The following is a 19,639-nucleotide window of genomic DNA, read 5'->3' as shown; positions in this document are numbered from 1 at the left end:
TCCAAAATAAAAAAATTATAGAGAATTTATTGTAGTGACCTTCTTTAAATTTTTCATCAAATTTTGATGAAAATTTTGAAATGGAGAGCTATCTCACTAAGGATGCATCACATTCGAGACAACATGACAAAACATTCTTGGTTTTCACGTATCGGCTTGAAACTCAAACCAAGTCACTACCGACATGTTGTAAAGCAGTTGATATATGCAAATTCGATAACCGCCATGAAATATAAAAAGAGAACTTTATACACCGAGAGATAATAATAATCTGCACTTGAACACGAATTGATGCAAAAGTGTCTTTAACAGCTTCAGAGATCATACATAAAAGGAAAAGCCAGTTCACACGGTTTAATACAAAAGCAACATATAAATCTTGGATATCATCTGGTAGACACACTGCCTTCTTTTCGTATCTATTTTACAAGAACTCATCTCAAACTCATTGCAGGCCATGGAGTCACGCCAGGGGCCGGCAGCGAAGGCCGTATAATGGGGACCCGCCTAACCACCGAAAACGCTTCATTAAGACGTGCAGCATGGCTCATGAACTGCGACACCTTCTGCAAAAAATTGTTCAGTAAAATATAGTCATTAATCATGCTACATACACAATAAACCATCAAAGATACTCGAGATGCCCTTCTCTTGCCAACTGGCTTTGCTTCAAGGACCACTGGATTTCTCCCTTCAGCTCTAGTTCACTTCTCACAAGATTTCTAGAACAGAACCCGTGTTTGTCAGATTTCCGCCGGTCAAAGATTTTCTCCATCAGGATTTTCAGTTCATAAATGGACACAGATGAAAAACTGAGCCTTCAGCAACATACTATTTTAATTTTTACACTTGAAGCATGTTATAGGCCTCAGACATCAAATAGCCAAAATGAATCAAGTCTGAAGTATGCTGGCAGACTTGGAAAACTCATTCCAACACAACTATCATTTTCTATTGAACTAAACTCGTATCTTTCATCATCTTCCTTCCCATATTAACACATCCAGATACCAAAACACTAATTTATGGACCTTTATCTTTTGGGGTAAAACTTGTATCATTCAGCATTATTGATTAATAACCATCTTCTAAAACTTTTGCCTCAAATTGCTAAAAACTACACCAAGTCACACAACACTCTGGAAGGCACGTCCATCGATTAAGCTCCCCCCTCTATGGCAACAATTTCTAGGACGTGTTACTTCTTAAAATCATGAAAAGAAAAGAGAAATGTCAGTTTTGTGAGTCAGTTTGACAATCAACCAATAAACTTCTTGCAGTGCCACTAAATGCGATCCCCATCCCTTAGTGCAAACACTAAGTGTACTTCTATACCGATATAAACTGAGCAGGCTTGTCATTTAAATACATCTCACTACTAGTACAAGCAAATGCTTGTGACAAAATAAACCATGGAGCTTAGCGACACGCTAGCATTGTTCCATGATTTCCTCAAGAGCAGAACATAGAAAGACTCCCCCATTTCTTTAATTCTCGATGTTTAAGGGCAGAAAAAGATAGTCCTCAATCTTGTCAGTCAGTAGGATGCTAAAATTTCTACATCTGAAATATTTTAATGTTAATACGCTATTTATCAAGTAAAACCACAGCCAGAGTGCAAGGGATCCCCAATATGTTTGTACGAAAGCTAAACTTGAACATATCCTCGAAAGAACATCAACTACTCGTTTGATCCACAACTTTAAATTGAACTTTCGTCCATTTCTCACCCCAAGTTACAAGTCAGACATAACTTATAATAGTGTCCTAGGGTTTGACGTTTTGAATCAGAGGTTTTACGTTTTCCAATTAGTCAAAAACTATGAGCAATAAGAAAAATTAACCAAGCAATGAGTTTTTTATCACACCAAAAATAAGTCTTAATTAAATATGGGAACTTTAGAAGGCAAACTACTGATAGAACAAAGCGAACAGTCAAACAAATGCATTTGCATTTCGATTTCCAGACCTGATAAAAATTCACCACAAAAACAATAAAAAATAGTCAAATAAATGTAAAAACTGACCTTATCATCAATAGTAACCTTCAGCTGCAAGTTCTGGCTCTTCCTCTTCATCTTATACAATCTCCTTCCCAAGATAACGAGTCCCATCACTGCGGCGGCCATGGAGAACGACCAAACCGGGCTAGCTCTAAAAACACAATACTTCAAGACTTCAAGAGGAACCTTCCACCAAACTACCCTCCTCCTGTCTCCCTCACCGCCCGATTTCGTATCTGATTTCACTACTGCATCTGCACCTGCTTTGTTCTCAATCGAGCCATTTCCACCGTCCAAATCACTCGAAATCTCCAACCGTTCTCGTTGGTTCTCATAATTATCCCCGAATTCCATCGAAACCAAAGCGTCCCCGCCAGAATCAGACCAGAACTTGCTTGAATCCTTATGTTTCACATCCAACTCCCTAAATTTACTCTCATCTGGGCCCAATTTACCCCAATTTTCATTCCCAGGTTTCATTTCTTCAATTCCTTCAAAACCCACCTGGCTTTTCACAGTTTCTGAAAGACCCAGTTCGTGTTTAGAATCAAATTCACCAACTTTACGCTCATCGGAACGATCGCTACTCGAATCGGACCAGAATTCACCCGAGTTCCTCCTAGCGTACCGAGTCTCAGACCCCGGATCGACCCAACTCGGATTGTCCGACTGAACCGAGTCACCCTCCTCGCTCACATCACCCTCCACAGCAGTCTTGGCATGCCTCTCCCGATTCTCGAGAGAGAAGTGATCGGACCTGATCATGCCCTCCGAGTCACCCTCGATTCCCTCAAAATTCCTCGGAGTTCCATCCTTCTCGGACGGCTCAACCAGGGCGGCACCCACCGAGTTAACCAGGCCAGTATTGTCCGAGTTGTGGAGCAGCTCCCAGTCTAGAAACTCCCCAGCCTCTCCCTCCATCTCGTTTGTTTGTTTGTGGGGTTTGGGGGATCAAACTGAAAGAACAAAGAAAGGCAAACCCTATATAAGCCTTCACCCACAAACAATACCAAAACGAATTTTCTTACGGGTAGGGAAAGGTAAAGTTATTGATGATTTTCAAGCCCAACCCCACCCTTTTTCTCTAGATTCTGCCCTCTATACTCTATTAATTTCCTCCACGTACATCCACAGAGCAGAGTAATGATCAGAAGTGGGCTACAGTTTTTCAGAATTGAACACGTTTCACTTTAGAACAACATCCAGGTAAGGTCAGAAGGAATTTGATTGACTCTGACTGGATACGAACCTATAATCTGGAGACACGCGTTGTGGAACAGTGAGATTGGAAGTGGTGGAGTTTTACTGTGGGAAGGACTGAGATATCCTTTTCTTGAGACACAGAATATACAACTACACAAGGGGTGGGGAAAACAGGACAACCCACGAAGTTTAATCATGTGGATAAAGCACCAAAGGTTTTGATAAGATGACACTGCCTCTTCCGAACTTGCTGAGACTGCATAAATCGAAGGGTGACGATCGAGCCAATGTTTTTTGTTCTTGGCCCATCAACGGCAACTCAGTGGGCAGCCACTTAGGCAATCAGTGTTTGATTATCAGTGTACGGCCGCATTTTGTAAACGACTTTTGGATTTGATTTAGGTGACATAAATAAACGTAAAATGTATAAAACGATGTGATGTAAAGTTTATTTATTGGTATTTATAATATATTTTTTTATTAATTATTTTTATTATTTTTAATGAATAATAAGCTCTATATTATCTTAGTACATAATTTTTAGTAAAAAATTTAGTATCTTTAGTTTTTTTTTAAAAAAAATTATATTGAAATTTTTTTTTGTAGTTCTTTCTTTTTTTATTTTTTATAAAAAATTTAAAATTAAATCTAAATCTTGAAAAAATTGTAAAAGATGTTGTGCAGGTTTTTATTATTATTATTGAGGTTGGAAATTAACGTACACTTCCTGCATAAAATCACCTGCATGTATACTATTATTAAATTGTTTTGTTAGATGGCAGTTTGAGTTCGGTCAGTTGTTTGCTATTAATGCCGTGGTTGTTGGTGTTGGGTGTGGACCGTGTCCGTGTGGCAGGCAGCCGAGCACTCAGTTTGGTTCAACAAAATAGTTTTTTTTTTTTTTTTTTTTTTTTAAAAAAAAAAAAAAAAAGGCTATTTTGACTCGTCTGGTAACAAAAAATGCTTTGACATCTGGCTTAACAAAATGGTTAAAGACTTATCGTGCTCAGTAATTTTTGTTACAACAAATCCTTAATTATATTAATAATATAAAAAACCATATTGTTCTCTCTTTTCTAATAATATGGAAAATAGATAAAGAAAATACATTTTAAATGTAAAAGTGAGAGTGAACAGTTAAAATGTTGATCTGGATATAAGTATATTGAAAAAATATGTAGTTTTTTTTTTTTTTTTTTTTTTTTTTTTTTTTTTTTTTTTTTTTTTTTTAATTTTCTTCTCTTTCTAAGCGAATAAGGAAAATGTTACAAGATGAGAACTCATCTCATTATTGATCCAAAAGAAAGAAAGAATGGAAGACCAAAATAGAAAAATATGTTTTTTAGCTAGATATTTGTTGAACTGGATGTGAGGACTCATGCATCGATGAGTAACGTTATAACGCGGACTAAAGTCCTTCTTGAGTCCTCCCAAATGTCTTATATGACTATTAAAGTTACCATTGAATTTGAGATAATTATTATTGAATTTTGATTCGATCGCAATTTTAAAGCTACGAGTAATGCTATAAGAAGGACTAGAGTTCTCATCGTATCTTTTCAAATATTGTTTGGCTTGTAAAATTATTATTGAATTTGAGATGATTTTTAAATTTTAATCCATTGATGACTTTAAAAGCCACCTAACATTAGAGAAAACATTCGAAAGACTCTGGTCCTCTTTATAGTATTACTCTTACACAGAATTCCACCAACAAACAGTTTTGTCATGGACTTGTGTTAACATTGTTGGGAATTAGATGGAAGCAAATCTAACAAATTTTTGTATTGCAATTTAGGGTTCTCATCTGCATGGTCAATAGTATATATGCATTCTATCATATAATACATATAAATACGTATTTTATTAAAAAAAAAAAAAAAATACCAAACTAGACTGCAATGTTTTGAAAAATATATGTTTGACTGCTGAAAGTATATTACACAGTAAATGTTTTTCTTGATAAATTTATTATACAAATACTCAAATCTTTGAACTTTACTCGGAAAAAAAAAAAAATTCCTAAATTATTTGACTTTCGACAATATCTTGTAAGATTATAATAAAATAATATAAGCATTTTATTAAACTAGAATATAGTAAAAGCAATAGTAGAAAATATGTAATCATTTTTCTTTCTCAACGTTTTTGTTCCAATCTGTAGACTACTCGTACATATTTATATTTAGGCCTTTTTGCTTTCATATTTTAATCCATTTTAGTAAATATTGAACCAAATGGAATATGCACCTTATAAATTCTGTCTTGTATATATTAACAATGGGATAAAAAATTTCTGCAAATTGAATTGTTGAAATTCTTCAAATCCAATCACTAGAAGTGCTGTGTCTCTTGAACATGTAACAAATTTTTTTTTTTTAATTTATTAACGCTATTAAAAAAAAATATGTAAAAACTTTTTAAGTATGTGCTTCTTACATAATAAAGCCAAAGGGCACCTAACACTGTTAGAGACTTTTTTTTTCTTTCTTTCTTTCTTTTGTTCAGTTTGCAAGAAATTTCTATCCCTAACTATACTTGTTTGCTTGTAAAAATCATCTACCAAAGATATTAAAGAGATAGTGTGGGCCTCTCACATATTAAAGGCATGGAGTTTGCATGTGAGAACTCTTTAACTCTTCAAGTATGGTGGGTAGGGAATGTGATACCCATCTTCCCATTAAATATTCATCCTTCCAAACCAACCCCAAATCCAAAAAAATAAAATAAAATGATATAAAAAATACTTTTAATTTCTGCCTCCAAATTAGTCAATTCAGCAAGGGAATTAATTTAGAAGAGATCCCTTTGGCATCTTGATTTTAAGGTGTCTCATGTCCTTCCATTGATACTCACTTTCACGATTTTGAAGGTGCTGCCAAATCAAGCTTGGCATTTCAATTTTGATACCCAATTTCATAATCCAGAGACGATTCCAGCACTATGTATGACCTCTGTTATCTGCCACACCCTCAAAAGCATGCAATAAAACACACCTTGGTGTTGGGTTTGGAGTTATGCCTCAGCCGAATATTGACTTCATCGGTTCAACCGGCTTTTAAGTTCCTCGACAACCCTACTTCTTGGAATTTTTTCTTCTTTGTTGGCCTCGATGTCTTTTAATTTCACAATCCCTTCATTCTTTTCTTGTTCCCCCACAATAACCATCCATGGGATCCTCGAGTCTTTAGCACGGTCAATGTGCTTCATCACTCTTTTATTGACAAGATATTCAGCTTTCAGTCCGGCATCCCACAGCTCACTTACCAGTTCTGCAGCTTGAGTCAGGTCATCCCCCAGTATACTTACTAGCACTTCAGTCTTTGTTGCTCGTGTTGTCTGCCAAAACACGCAAAATTGAAGGAAATAGCACATAAATTTACTGACTATATGTATTACTGATCACCAAAAACTTCTACGACAGCCTTTAGTTGCTGCTAAAATCTATTACATGAAATTATATAATAAAATGGTAAAGACTTCTTTATACACACACATACACATGTATGTGTCGAGGTATATATATATATATATATGTGTGTATATCCATATATTATACTATGCACCTATCAGCGGCCAACCAGTACCTGTAATTCATGTCCTCAACCTCCACGCCTTATTCTAGGGAGGAGAAAATGTCTTTTAATCCAAGGACCATTAGCCATTAAAACTTCTATAAATTATAAATCTATTCTAATGACCCAGGAAAAAGCACTAGCCAGATTTGCGCTATCACCCCAAAAAAACTAGTCAATTTGAAGCTTCCCTATAATTCCTTATAAAGCCTAATTTTACTTAATAACTAGACAATGTGAGATTTAGCACTCATGCGTATCTTTACAAACTATTTACTCTATGTGAGTTATTCATCTCTTTCCAATATGGGATCGAGGTGTTAGATCTTTTGAATGGAGGTTTTTTTTTTTTTTTTTTTCCCCTCACCATTATACATTTGATAGTGCAAAAAGTTCAAACAAGTGACCAATTTACCAATCACATAGGCGAGTTTAGAGAAACACAGAGTATTATTATCACCTGGTTCTGGTCTTTCTGAAGCTGCTCCATTATAGCAAATACTCGCTCGATTCCAAGACTGACACCAACTGCTGGAACCTGCTTTGTACCAAACATACCTATAAGGTTGTCATAACGTCCACCAGCAGCGATTGAACCAACCTGAGGAATGCACAAACTAATCACATTACCCTGGAAACACATATGAAGGTAATACAAGGCAGCAATTATAAGATGACACAAGAGGTATGACTTGCAATTCAAGCAACATATTTTGGATGAGAGAGAAGGGGGGGGGGGGGGGGGGGGGGTCTTTCATGTTTATTCGTTTCAATACCAATTCAGCTTTACATCTTAATCCAACAGGAAAAATTCAAAGAGGGAGTCTGGATCCCATCCTGTGAGTATGTTTTTCTTGTAATAAAGAATTGCAAATCAATTGGATCAATCAACCAAACTAAATAGAACCTTGGTCTTTTTCCCCCTCTTTGATAGTGATAACAAATCCTCAGAAAACAAAAGGAAGTAGGTGCAGAAAAAGGATATTGGAAAGCATTCTAAAGAGAGTATAACTTCTATTAGGTCATGGCAGAAAACAAGGGCTTATGCCCACCAATAAGCAATTGACACGTCAGCTAGAAACAAAAAAAAAATCAAATAGAATCAAAACACCCGATGGATCTGATTTCTTCCTCAATCAGGATCTCTTAGAATGTGTTGGTGCCGATCATGCGGCGGGGTTTCTCCTCGACAACAAGTCACTCTTCAGGAAATCATAGAAGGGGATTAGTTGTTTCTTTAAGCTTCTTGTGAACAAAAATGGGTTTGAAGAGAGGATCCCAGGGAGGTCAAAGCTCGAAACCCCCATAGAACAGAAAAACTCAATCTTGGGCAAAAGGATCTTCTCGGGATCAGATAAAAGCAACAACGGATGTATCCTGACAAGTTTGGAGATCTGGGTATTTGCGAATCCATTCTTTTTGAGAAGATTAAGTACCGAGTCCGATCTCTCTGGGTTCTCACAGTTCATCCTCTTGGGATGCTAAAATAGCAGATGTTGGGTACAACCCACATGAGTTCATGAGGTAAGACACTATAAAAGAATGTTCTTCTTCTCGTTGTTTTTCGTTAGATTCATATAATCCTATCGATGTCAATGATTTAAGAATAAAGAAAGCATTTTGCTGGAAAAAAAACCTAGTGGAGACCTACTTTTGAGTGAGAGAACATGTCTTGAACAGAGAAGGGCAAACATCCAGGGCCTCCACGAGGACGTCAGATCCCTTTCACGGTTGGTCGGTAGCAAATCGGTAGTTGGCGGTGGGGGAGTTTTTCTTTAGCCTAGAGAAGTCCGATCGTGATTTGGGGCGGTGGGGAGAGTTTTTCTTTTCTTTTTTTTAGAAGGTAAAAATGGGGAGTTGTGAGTGGATCCGGTACTTGCAACATTTCTTTTTATTGTTTCTAGCTGACGTGTCGACTGCTTATTGGCAGGCATAAAACCCTTGTTTTCTGCCATGACCGGACAGAAGTTGCACTCTTCTAAAGAATTACCATTGAATAATGTCAAGAAATAGACCATTCTCAGGAAGCATCTTCTTCTTCTTTTTTGGCAATGTCAAAGTACATGCCCTTGATTGAAAATTAAATGAGAAATGAGTTGTCAAAATTGAAATTTTACATCATTTCTAAGTTTATCCGTGGATTTTTCTTTCCCCTCATTTCCACTAACAAAGCAGCACTTAGGAACTTCAGCCGACTTTAGGCTGGAAAATCTCAACCCAGCTGCTGTGCTGCCTGTAACCTAAAGAGCATTTCATTCACTAGATTGAAATGCTACTGTTGCCACCATACCTCTACTCCCTCTCTTTTATAGAACGAATACCTAAAATTCCCAAATGAATAAGGAAAATTTTATTATTGGCATTTTTGAGACTTACCAAGTGTGCTTCCAAGTTCTCTAACTATATTTTTCACATTCATAAAGATTTCAACTTCATTTATGATTCAATCTGTTGTTTGCCTACCTGATATTTTTTTAAATGTAGGATTAGGCTTTTGGTGTTCAAAGTGAAGGGAGGAGTAAGATAAAATTTGGACCTCTAAGACACCCAAAGTGTGCTCCTATTGGCAATGTGGACAATGTTGTCGAGTTGGCTTCTATCTTGGGTTGCGGGACTTCCTCTCTACCCTTGAAGTATCTTGGCATGCCACTTGAAGCGTGCCACAAGGCTACATCTACCTGGGATGATATCGTGGTTAATATGGAGCGTCGTTTGGCCAGTTGGCAAAGGTTGTATTTGTCCAAGGGTGCTAGGGTTAGCCTCATCAAGAGCACACCCTCCAACCTCCCTACGTATTTCTTGTCTCTCTTCTCCATTCCTATTCGTGTGGCCAACTGTATTGAGAAGCTTCAAAAAGACTTTTTTTGGGGAGGGATAGGCGAAGAATTTAAATATCACCTGGTCAGATGGGACAAGGTTTGCTCTCCGATCTCTGAGGGAGGATTGGGTATCAAAAACTTGAGGACTTTCAATCGAGCCATTCTAGGCAAATGGCTATAGCGTTATGGGTCTGAGTGAGATGCTTGGTGGAGAGTCATGGTGGACTCTAAATATGGTAGCCTAAGGGGCGATTGGTGCTCTCTCGAGCCGACAAGTGCCTTTGGGGTGGGGGTATGGAAAAACATCAGGACATGCTGGATTTCGTTCTCTTGTTTCACTAGATTTGTCGTGGGGGATGGCTCCAAGATCAGTTTTTGGCATGATTTGTGGTGTGGACACAACCCTAAAAGTAGCATTTCTAGCTTTATTTGGCATTGCTCGTCTTAAGGACGCCGTTGTTGTGGATAATCTAGAGCTGTTGGGTGAGTCATTCCAGTGGAATGTGAGCTTCAACATGGAGGCTCATGATTGGGAGGTGGATGTCTTTGTTTCTTTCTTTCAATTGTTTCTTTCTTTCAATTGTTTCACTCAGTCAAAGTGAACCGAGACAATGAAGACAGTTTGTGGTGGGTCCCCTCCATAAAATGAGTTTTCAAAGTCAAGTCCTTCTTTTACTCCTTCACTCGTGCTGGTAGCAGTTGCTTTCTCTGGAAAAGTGTTTGGCGTGCTCAAGCTCCTCCTAGGGCTGCTTTCTTTGTGTGGACTACAGCGCTCAGTAAGATACTCACTCAGGACAACCTTAGGAAACGACATGTTATCGTGATCAACCGATGATGCATGTGTAAGAAGACCGAGAAAACTGTTGATCATCTTCTTCTCCACTGCGACGTGGCTTCTGTTTTGTGGAATTCTCTCTTCAGCTGTTTCAGGATGTCTTGGGTTATGCCTAGACGAGTTATTGACTTGCTTGCATGTTGGTGGTCATCTGGTAGATCAAGGAGTGTTGTTGTTTGGAAAATGGCGCATATTTGTGTCTTTTGGTGCTTATGGTGGGAAAGAAACAACAGGAGTTTTGAAGACTTGGAAAGATCCTTGGAAGAGATCCTTTCTTTGTTCTATCACTCTTTGTATTGTTGGACTTCGGCTTATGTCCATCCTTTGTATATTTCTTTTTCTGACTTTCTCCCTCGCTTTTCTATTTCTAGATAAGTGTTTTCCCTATATACTTCCAGTGTACTAATGGGGCACCTTACGCTTTTTCTATAAAATTGATCTCTTACCTATCAAAAAAAAAAGTGTGCTCCTAAATCATTCCATCACTTCTATAATGCCAAGACCCTCCCCCCCCTCTTCCAAAAAGAAAAAAACCCAAAACTACCTTCCACCATCTTTTTCAAACCTTCACTCGAGCCTCCATCATAATAGTTGTAGTTAACACAAATAAGTGGATGAAACAATCAATACTTTATCATACTAATAATGATCTCTTAAAAGGTGGTTGTCTATTGTTAAATTATTAGTTATCCCAAATGTTTAAACTGATAGAAAACTATTAATAGCAACTATCCACCTATAGAGAGTGTTGAACAATAAATATTTTAGTGCTACCACCGTTCTCTCACAGTCTTCAAAATTTCGAAAATTGCGTTCTCCCTAAATGCACCACATCACACAAAGGGGGAGCCATTCTCCAAGCTTCTAAGTTACGATGACTACCAAACTGGTCACTCTAACTAGTCAGTAACTCCACCACCCGATTGGCCATCACCCACTCTACCCTAGAAAGACAAAAAACTGATGCCCATACAATTTTCTAGCAACTCCACAATGGAGCAAAAGATGATCGATGGATTCCCCATTGTTTCTACACATGCAACACCAATCCATCACTATTAAGTGCCTCTTAGATTATTCAGGGTCAGTATCCTTCCTAACGCTATTGTCCATACAAAGAAAGCAACTCTAGTAGGCGCCTTATTTTTCCATATGCTTTTATAAAGGACAGAAAAACCAGCACAAATCGGCCGCGGGGGGGGGGGGGGGGGGGGGGGTTAAGAACCTAATAAAAAGATTTAATCTCGAATGTCAGCCTTTCAGAGGAGAGCCAACATATTCTAGCTTCGCCCTCTCTGTTCAACCTAATAGGGTACAAGAGGTTGAAGAAAGAGGTGACCATCCCTAACTCTCAATCATGTATGGGTCTGATAAAGGTGATATTCTACTGACAGATGTTGCTCGCCACCAACATATGGTTTGCCACCGAGGCCTCCTTAAAATGGACAATACAATTTATAACCGGAAAGCTTCCTTCAAGGTCTGATCTCCACACCAGACATCATTCTTGAACCAAATCTTAAGCCCATCTCCCACCCCATATCTCACAAATCTGAAAAAATCCCCCCATTCCCTCCTAACGAGTAAAGACGAAACAAATAAAAGACAACAAATCTTAACATTCTAGTAGAAAACAAGGATGGGGCTGGTCTCAAATTGTGGGTGAGTTGCGGAAGATAAATTCTTTTCTCGACTCAAAGGCTTGGCCACTGGTTTCTAAGGCGTCTACATCGGAGGGGATTAAGAGGGGGGTGTCTTGTCCTGCCGTTTGTGTGGGGGTTCTCCTTTTGCGAAAGTGGTCCAGGGGGAGCAACTGCTCGGGTCGACGGAGAAGAAGACAAGTGCAATCTGCTTCCTTGGTGACGGCATGGCTAGGAAGAAGAAGAACGTAGAGCATTTTCGTTCATGGAAGAAGCTTCTAGAGTGGCTTTGGGCTGTTTTGGACCGGGTTTCAGCTTCTAGGTTCAAGTGGGCTGGTCTGGGTCTGAAGCCCAAGCGTGGCAAACGGGCTGGGTCTAAGGCTTTGGTGAAGAAATTTTCTGCAGGCCTTGGGTCAGTTTCAGTTGCTTCTGACCCTGATTATCTGGAACCCGTTTCCACTCATGCTTAGCCTAAGGCGTTGATGGTTACTTCCGTCTCTGGCGATAGGTGCTCAAAACCTCAAGAGGTGCTGTCTTCGGCACTTCTGGTAGCTCCTCCCAGGCCTGAGAATACCTCCTTCAATTTGCTTATTGGACCCACAACAACAGCAATTTCCTCATTTAGTATGGAAACTGAGGTTTTGAGTGGCCTTCCTGCATCTGGTGATCATGCCAACGGAAGTGAGACCAATAAACTTAATATTTCTAATGATGGGCCAGTCGATCAACAACCTATTAATTCTGAGCATAAAGAAGTCAATCTATATAGCGAGAATCTTATGCAAGCGGGTGATTTAGATATGGAAATTGCAGAATTCATTAGCCTTCCTGCTTATATTGGTTCTGGATGTGGAATTGAGAACAACGGAATTTGTACTTCTAATTACAGACCTAGTGAGTCTGTTTTCGTTCAAGAAGGAGACCTTGATAAAAATGTTGTTGATGAGCCATCTATCATGGAAGTGAGTGTTGATTTGACTGAAACTGCTACACTTGCTGAGAAGTTGAACAGCCTTAACTCTATAGTTCATGCTGAGAAAGGTTGCCTTGCTGTTCAAGATTCAGCCAAGTCAGAGAGGCCTTCTTTGGCAAGTGTTGATGTGGGTTTTCTCCGACAGGGTTTTTTGAAGCCGAGGCCCTCTAGGTCTCGGGGATGTTCATCTCCACCAGTCCCTCATCCTCAGCAGCTATCGGAGGTTCCTTCAGAACAAGTCAATGTTCAGGAAGGTTTTGTGGATAATCCTCACTTGTCTACAGTGAAGGTTGCTTCTCCCTCCTATTTGGGATGTAGCTCCTCAGACATTCCCGCTGATGACAATGGTGGGGTGTCGCATGGTGAGGAGGATCCCTCCTTGGAGTTTCCGAATGCCATTGGAGAGGACCTTCTTCGGATTGTGAAGCTTGGGCGTCTAAAGAACAAAGCTATGAGGGAGTTGTGGAATCTAAATAGCTCTATTAACTATGGCAATGCAAGTGTGTCTTCTTGGTGAAGGAAAGGCAAGGCTCACGTTCAGTAGCGTGTTTGCTCCTTGGGTTTTCTGGGTTTGAGGCTCCTAGGGTTGAGGGTTTTTTTTTTTGGGTCTATTAGGGCTTCTTCTTGTGGGAAGTTTTTTGTGTACTGTGTTGTTTGTTCCTGTGTTTAATTCGGGTTTGAGGGTCTTAGGGTTGAGGGTTTCTTTGGGTCTTTCTGGGTTTCTTCTTGTGGGCAGTTTTTTCCAGGCTGTTTTGTTTGTTCCTATGTATGTATGGGTGCCTTACGCTTTTTATAAAATTTATTTCTCATAAAAAAAAATGGACATAAATATATATATATATATATATATATATATATATATATATATATTGCCATCTTAACTTTGTTTTGCAAATCCCAATTACCAAGAAAAAGTAAAAGAATTGAGAGGAATTCTATCATAAAAAGTTTAATGCATAATAATAAACCATATAATGCAACCAATACAAAATCAGCCACACATATGACAGCAGCAATCTTGTAGGAGGGAATGCGCCGGTGATGCCTGCTCTAAATACACTGATGTAGCAAGGAATAGGCACATTTCACTGCAATGTTGAATATCAAAATTTAATTCAATGTCTACTTGCTCCTACTTCTAGTGTTTGGCTAGTCAATCCCTACGCTCAGATAATGAGTAATAAGTGAAAAGATCCATGGGCATCCTTATGGAAGGAGGATTAACTATTAAAGGGTCACCAATTATTCGGGTTCCAGAACAAATAAAATGAAAGTAATGGAAAATTGAGCTGTTTCTTACAAATTACCTGTGTACCGCCTTTAAAAGCAGCCTCAAATATGACTCCAGTATAATAATCAAGACCTCTGGCAAGACTCAAGTCAAAAACCACTTTGCCAATACACTTTGATTTTTCCAGAGCCTTAAATAAAATGTCCAGGTCATTCAGTGCATCAATAGATCCATCGTGTCCCAAGAACTTGCTTCCCTCTTGCTTAAGTTTAGACAATAATTCCAAAGGGGATCCCCTTTCCTTCACAAAAGTGCCAATTTTATCTGCCGTCTCAATTGTTAAGCCCTTCTCCTCAACCTAGCAATAATTACAAGAAATATACATGACCAACCATACAAAACTTCATCCAATGCCAAAACATGGAATACATAACAAAAGTTATCAAACCAGCATATTTATAAAAAGATGATCATAGAAATATCCTTAAATTAGTGAAAATGCAATAACTAGGTCCACAATCACTCTCAATAATTATGTTAAAAGCTGGTAAGAAATCAGAAGATTGTGTAACATTACTATGGAAAATGAATTTTTATCATTAGATCATTTTTACATGGTTTCAAAGCCCTCCCCCCAAGTACCAGTGGGGAAGGCCTCCAGTCACTATACAGAAGATAACACCATATGCATACAAATGTTCTTACCATGTACTTCATAAAAAATGTTCTTACCATCTCTTTTTTTATCTGCTCAAAAGACTGCTTATCTAACTTGTCAATACTTGAACATATGGTTCTGAATTTTTCCGGTGGCACTCCACATATGTCCAACATTCCATCAAGTAACTTCCGATGGTTCAGTTTTATCTGTGGAAGAATAAAACAGAAAGCAATTAACATTTATATATATCAAAATTTATGTATACATGTTCATATGTTCCATAAAGCACTTTCAGAAAGGTTTTAAAACCACTATATGCAAGGAAACATGTCTAATTAGCACCTTTGACAAGGTCATTGTACCCAGACTAGGCATTACTCAAAAGCCATTACTTTGAAGCTATTCATCTTTTTTTTCTTTCTTTTTTTGTAAGCGAAATATCATTAAAAGCGCAAGGCATAGCTAGATACATAAAAAGTATACAAGAGAAAACACCTAACTAGATAGGAGGAAAAAAGAACAAGAAAATCATGATAACGTTTTTAATAAGTAATGTAAATGCATTAAAAGCGCAGAGGGGCGCAACCCTAATACACATGAAGTATACAAGAGAACCCCTAAAGTATAGAAAAAGAACAAAATTCCAAAAACTCAAAAAAAAAAAATTGAAACTGGTAAACTATTCCATGCTACTCTCCATGTATGAAGGGATTTTAACATCATCTTTTTCAGCTCCAGCAATCCATGCTCATGATAATTGATAACTAAGTACCAAAGGATAAACAAAAGCAACTGTCTAAAGATATAGAGTATAGAATAAAAAAGACTCAAGCTACTCTAACGTCTTCTCACGGTCCTCAAAACTTCTATCATTCTTTTCCCTCCAAAGACACCACAAGAGGCAATAAGGCACCATCTTCTACACATAAGCACTCCTAGTGCTACCAAGAGTCCACCAACAAGCAAATAAGTCAACTACACGGCTAGGCATAACCCAAGACAGTCCAAAGCAAATGAAAGTCATTCATCTTTTTCTTTGATGTTTCATTACTACACGGATATTCATCTTTTTCTTTGATATTTCATTACTTTAAAGTCATTTGTGTTTTAAAATTTAACTGTTCTACTAAATGTTTGGATGCAGGAACTGTGATGCACACAAGTGAATATCAATATCAAACAGGATATAATACGTAATAAAATTCAATGTGTGAAACTTTTTACTGACACAGATAGGAGAAGAAAAAAGAAACAACCTCATAATCTCCAATGTTCAGTTCATTGAGAAGTTCCGTCAAAATTTTTACAATCTCAAAATCTGGCCCCATTTTTTCATATTGGCCAGCAATGTCAAAATCGCATTGATAAAATTCACGGTATCTTCCCTTAGATGGGTTGTCCCTCCGGTAAACCTTGGCTATCTGGTACCTTTTAAATGATGTGAGACCATTCATGGCCACAAACCTAGCAAATGGTACAGTTAAGTCATACCGCAAAGAACAGAGCTCTCCACCCTGCCAACAAGTTTGGACAGAAAATTACATTACTTTGCCAAAAGATGAAATGGAGTGACTAAACAGACTTTTTTCATCATAGAAAAACTAAAACCAACTCCAAGTTAGCTGTAAAAGAGCCAAATAACAGTCTTTATAAGACAGCTTTTTAAATTTTTTTCCGATAGAGATGATGTATAGGTACCCAAGGTACTCAAATAAATAATCACATGAGCAACAACCCAATTGAACAAATGAAAGTTCCCAAAAAGAAAAAGAATTAGAGATATATGACTTAAACTGAATCAACTAAATATCAAATATTTACCTGGTCCGCAAGATCATAAATCAACTTTGAATCTTCCCCATATTTTCCCATGAGAGTTTCTCTCAATTCAAAAGCTGGGGTATCCAAGGCCGTAGCACCATGCCTCTCAAAAACTTCCTCGATAATTGAAAAGGCTCTCTTTCTTATTGTCATTTGTTCTTTCGCAAAATCACGAGTACCCTAATTTGTATCATAATATGCTCACGGTAAGCATGCTAGTTATGCATTCAAGGCAAAAAAAATAAATAGTGACAAGAAGACAATCAGAAAAAGAAAATTTCTTAACAAAAAAATGAACATAACAGAACGTTAATGAAATTGAAATGAACAGAGTGTGAGTACTGAAAATTTGATTGATTAAAAGAGTAGAAAAGTACAAATAGCTCTTGCTATGTACTTTCTTTCTTTTTTGGTCCATAAATTAGAAGTTTATTAACCAAAAATTGTATAAAAGTACAAATAGCCGCAAAGAGCACCTACATCAATAAATAACCTCAAAAGGTTAGCTCAAAAGCACACAACAGAATTACAGAAAAATCGAACTAGGCTGTTAATAAATTCAACTTCTAGCATAAACTTCTAGTAAAATTGTCCAAGCAATGTTCTCCATCAATTGAAAAAATATAAATGCTCTATTGTTTGCACCACAAGATTAGAAGAAAAACTCCAAGCTCCACCCGCTCAGTTCTTATAAGAATACTGTTTTCAATATCTTATTCCTCCCATTTGTACAAGGGAAGTAAAATATAAAGCAGGGAAAACCATTCAAAGAAAATTGAATAATAAAAAGATTTCCGGAATGCCGTCACCTTTGGAAGCTTGGGCAGTCTTCTGCTTTCATTGCTTTCAACAATATCCTTCACTTTCTGCAACAAACCGTCGAACTCCCGGTCCTTAGGATCCAAAAACAACGAAATATCCTCTACCCACCTCTCCAATAACCCTGTACCCTCACTACCACCTCCTCCCTTACCCTGCAACCTATCCTTGATCAATTGCACAATCACACTAGTCCCCTTCCCCAACACCACCTTCTTCTTCTTCTCACTCTTCCTCTCCACCTTCACATTTCCACCTCCATTCGCCTCAACACCCTTCTCACTCTTCTCACTCCATTCCACACCCTCAAGCGCAATGAAACCAGTCGTCGCCTCCCACGCCACAATCTTCCACACCATTCCCAACAACACATTCAGTTCGTACACAAACTTCTCATACTCCTCTTCCAACCCCAATTCCGAAACCAACTTAACCCCATTTCTCAAACTCTCACGAGTCGGGCATTTCCCTTCAAACAAACCCGCCACACTCGACCGCAAATCATCGGTACTGATCGAATCCAAATTCAATTTAGCGCGTCTCAAGCTACACACACCCAAGTCATAGAGTGGAGACAACACCGTTCGTACCGTCAAACCCTCGGCATTCGCCAACTTAGAACGCGAATTCAGCTCGGCTCGCGTCTTGGAGTGCAAGAACTTTACCATCTCCCTGAAACTGCCATGAACTTTGGAGATTTTCGAGACCGACTCGCACTCAACCTTGCCCACCAACTTCGACCCATTGAGCAACACCTTCATATCACTGGCTACCCCAACCTCCTCCTTTGCCGAAAACCCGTCCCCGGAATCCACCGAACTGAACGCCGCCACGTCGGCTCTGGACGCCTCGCAAGAAATCGCGGCGACGGCGTCGGCGATCGCCGATAACGCCGTGGCTTCGTGGTCTACTATGGCGGAAAGGCCGAGCAATAAGGCGGATGATTTCTCGAGCACGAAGAGCTCCTCTTGGGTCACGTCAAGGGGTACGAACTCTAGGGTTTGAGGCTTGGAATTCAGGGCCTCGGAGATCCGAACCGGAAGGACCGTACGGATATTTGGGGAACCGGAGAGGAGCTTGCTGAGGATGACGGTGAGGAAGGCGCGGGACAAGGTTAGGGTTTTGGGTAGGTTGATTTGGTAATTGACAAATGGCGGGCGGGAATTGGAGGAGGAGGAGGAGGAGGAGGCGAGCCTTTCGAGCGCGGATGAATCGAGGCGCACCTGAGCGACGCCGGTGGCGACGGCGTAAACAGAGGATGAGGAGAGAGATAAGCCCTTGCCTCCTAAGGTTATCACAGAGATTTCTTCGCCTCTCTCCGCCATTGCTTTTGCTTCGGAGCTCAGAGAGAGATAGTGTGTGTTTTCGCAGACGGCAGTACCTTGGAGTAGGGTTCCGGGCCGTAAAATTTCCAACCTATTTTGAGGTTTCAGTTTTTTTTTTTTTTTTTCTTTTTTTTTTTTTTTTTTTTCAAATCAACTGTTAAATTAGAAGAAGAAATATATAAAATAATTAAATTATCTTCTTTTTTTTTTTTTGAATTTATAATTAAATTAACGTGAGAATGGATCCTCTTTTCACATAAAATGGCGATTTAGTCGTTTTTTTTTTTTTTTTTTTTTTTTTAATTTAACCGTTGATTTTGACAAAGAGAAGAAAACTCAGAATAGAGATCAAATTGCATTGAATTAAAGTTTATAGGATAATTTATAAAAAAAAAAAAAAAGTTTATAGGATAAGCTATATACAAACGTTAATTTGTGGGAGATTATTTACCCTTAAACTCATGAAAGGTAAAAGTTTATGGTTACTTTGGAATATTTTCAATGTTGATTGTTGTTTTCAAATTGATTATCAAATAATTGGTTAAATACGAATAAATTGGCAAAAATTATTATGGTTATTTGAAAGAACTTTTTTCTTCTTGTCTTGATTTATTAAACTGGTTTTTAAATAGATTTATTTATATCGACAAAAAATTAGTTAAAATAAATTTGATTAAATCAATTTAAGTGACTAAGTCAATTAGAATGATACAAATGAGACATGCCCTAAAGGG

The 19,639-nt window shown here is 38.3% G+C and overlaps 2 protein-coding genes across 3 annotated transcripts; both read right to left on the bottom strand.

Annotated features, from left to right (window-relative positions):
- Positions 1-261: 261 nt before the first annotated feature.
- On the bottom strand, positions 262-3,263 carry LOC133862036 (uncharacterized). 2 transcript variants are annotated; one of them, XM_062297875.1, is made up of 2 exons: positions 2,028-3,263; positions 262-563 (listed from the first exon to the last, which is right to left on the bottom strand). In XM_062297875.1, exons 1-2 carry the CDS (start codon positions 2,922-2,924, stop codon positions 435-437), a joined length of 1,026 nt encoding a protein of 341 aa, XP_062153859.1. In that variant the 5' UTR covers positions 2,925-3,263; the 3' UTR covers positions 262-434. The 2 variants fall into 2 exon arrangements, with proteins under 2 accessions (XP_062153859.1, XP_062153858.1); XM_062297874.1 differs by having other exon boundaries at positions 262-566; positions 2,028-3,238.
- Positions 3,264-5,900: 2,637 nt separating this feature from the next.
- LOC133862035 (histidine--tRNA ligase, cytoplasmic) lies at positions 5,901-18,994 on the bottom strand. The gene is made up of 7 exons (XM_062297873.1): positions 17,571-18,994; positions 16,762-16,941; positions 16,197-16,454; positions 15,012-15,146; positions 14,356-14,637; positions 7,242-7,382; positions 5,901-6,545 (listed from the first exon to the last, which is right to left on the bottom strand). The coding sequence occupies exons 1-7, from the start codon at positions 18,903-18,905 to the stop codon at positions 6,246-6,248; spliced, it is 2,631 nt and encodes an 876-aa protein (XP_062153857.1). The 5' UTR covers positions 18,906-18,994; the 3' UTR covers positions 5,901-6,245.
- Between the last annotated feature and the right edge of the window lie 645 nt (positions 18,995-19,639).

The sequence above is a fragment of the Alnus glutinosa genome, chromosome 2 (genome assembly GCF_958979055.1).
Source record: "Alnus glutinosa chromosome 2, dhAlnGlut1.1, whole genome shotgun sequence".
Taxonomy (NCBI): domain Eukaryota; kingdom Viridiplantae; phylum Streptophyta; class Magnoliopsida; order Fagales; family Betulaceae; genus Alnus; species Alnus glutinosa.
The sequence above is the reverse complement of the archived record's forward strand: the minus strand, read 5'-3'. Positions and strand labels throughout refer to the sequence as shown.

Bases quoted from the DNA above. Each gene is read 5' to 3' on its own strand.
- LOC133862036 (XM_062297874.1), bottom strand. From the start codon at position 2,924: ATGGAGGGAGAGGCTGGGGAGTTTCTAGACTGGGAGCTGCTCCACAAC. The intron at 567-2,027 runs GTCAGTTTTTAC...AATTTTTTGCAG, and splicing joins AGGTTACTATTGATGATAAG to AAGGTGTCGCAGTTCATGAG.
- LOC133862035 (XM_062297873.1), bottom strand. From the start codon at position 18,905: ATGGCGGAGAGAGGCGAAGAAATCTCTGTGATAACCTTAGGAGGCAAG. The intron at 16,942-17,570 runs GTGACGGCATTC...GATACAAATTAG, and splicing joins GACTGCCCAAGCTTCCAAAG to GGTACTCGTGATTTTGCGAA. The intron at 16,455-16,761 runs GTAAATATTTGA...ACTTGTTGGCAG, and splicing joins TTTATGATCTTGCGGACCAG to GGTGGAGAGCTCTGTTCTTT.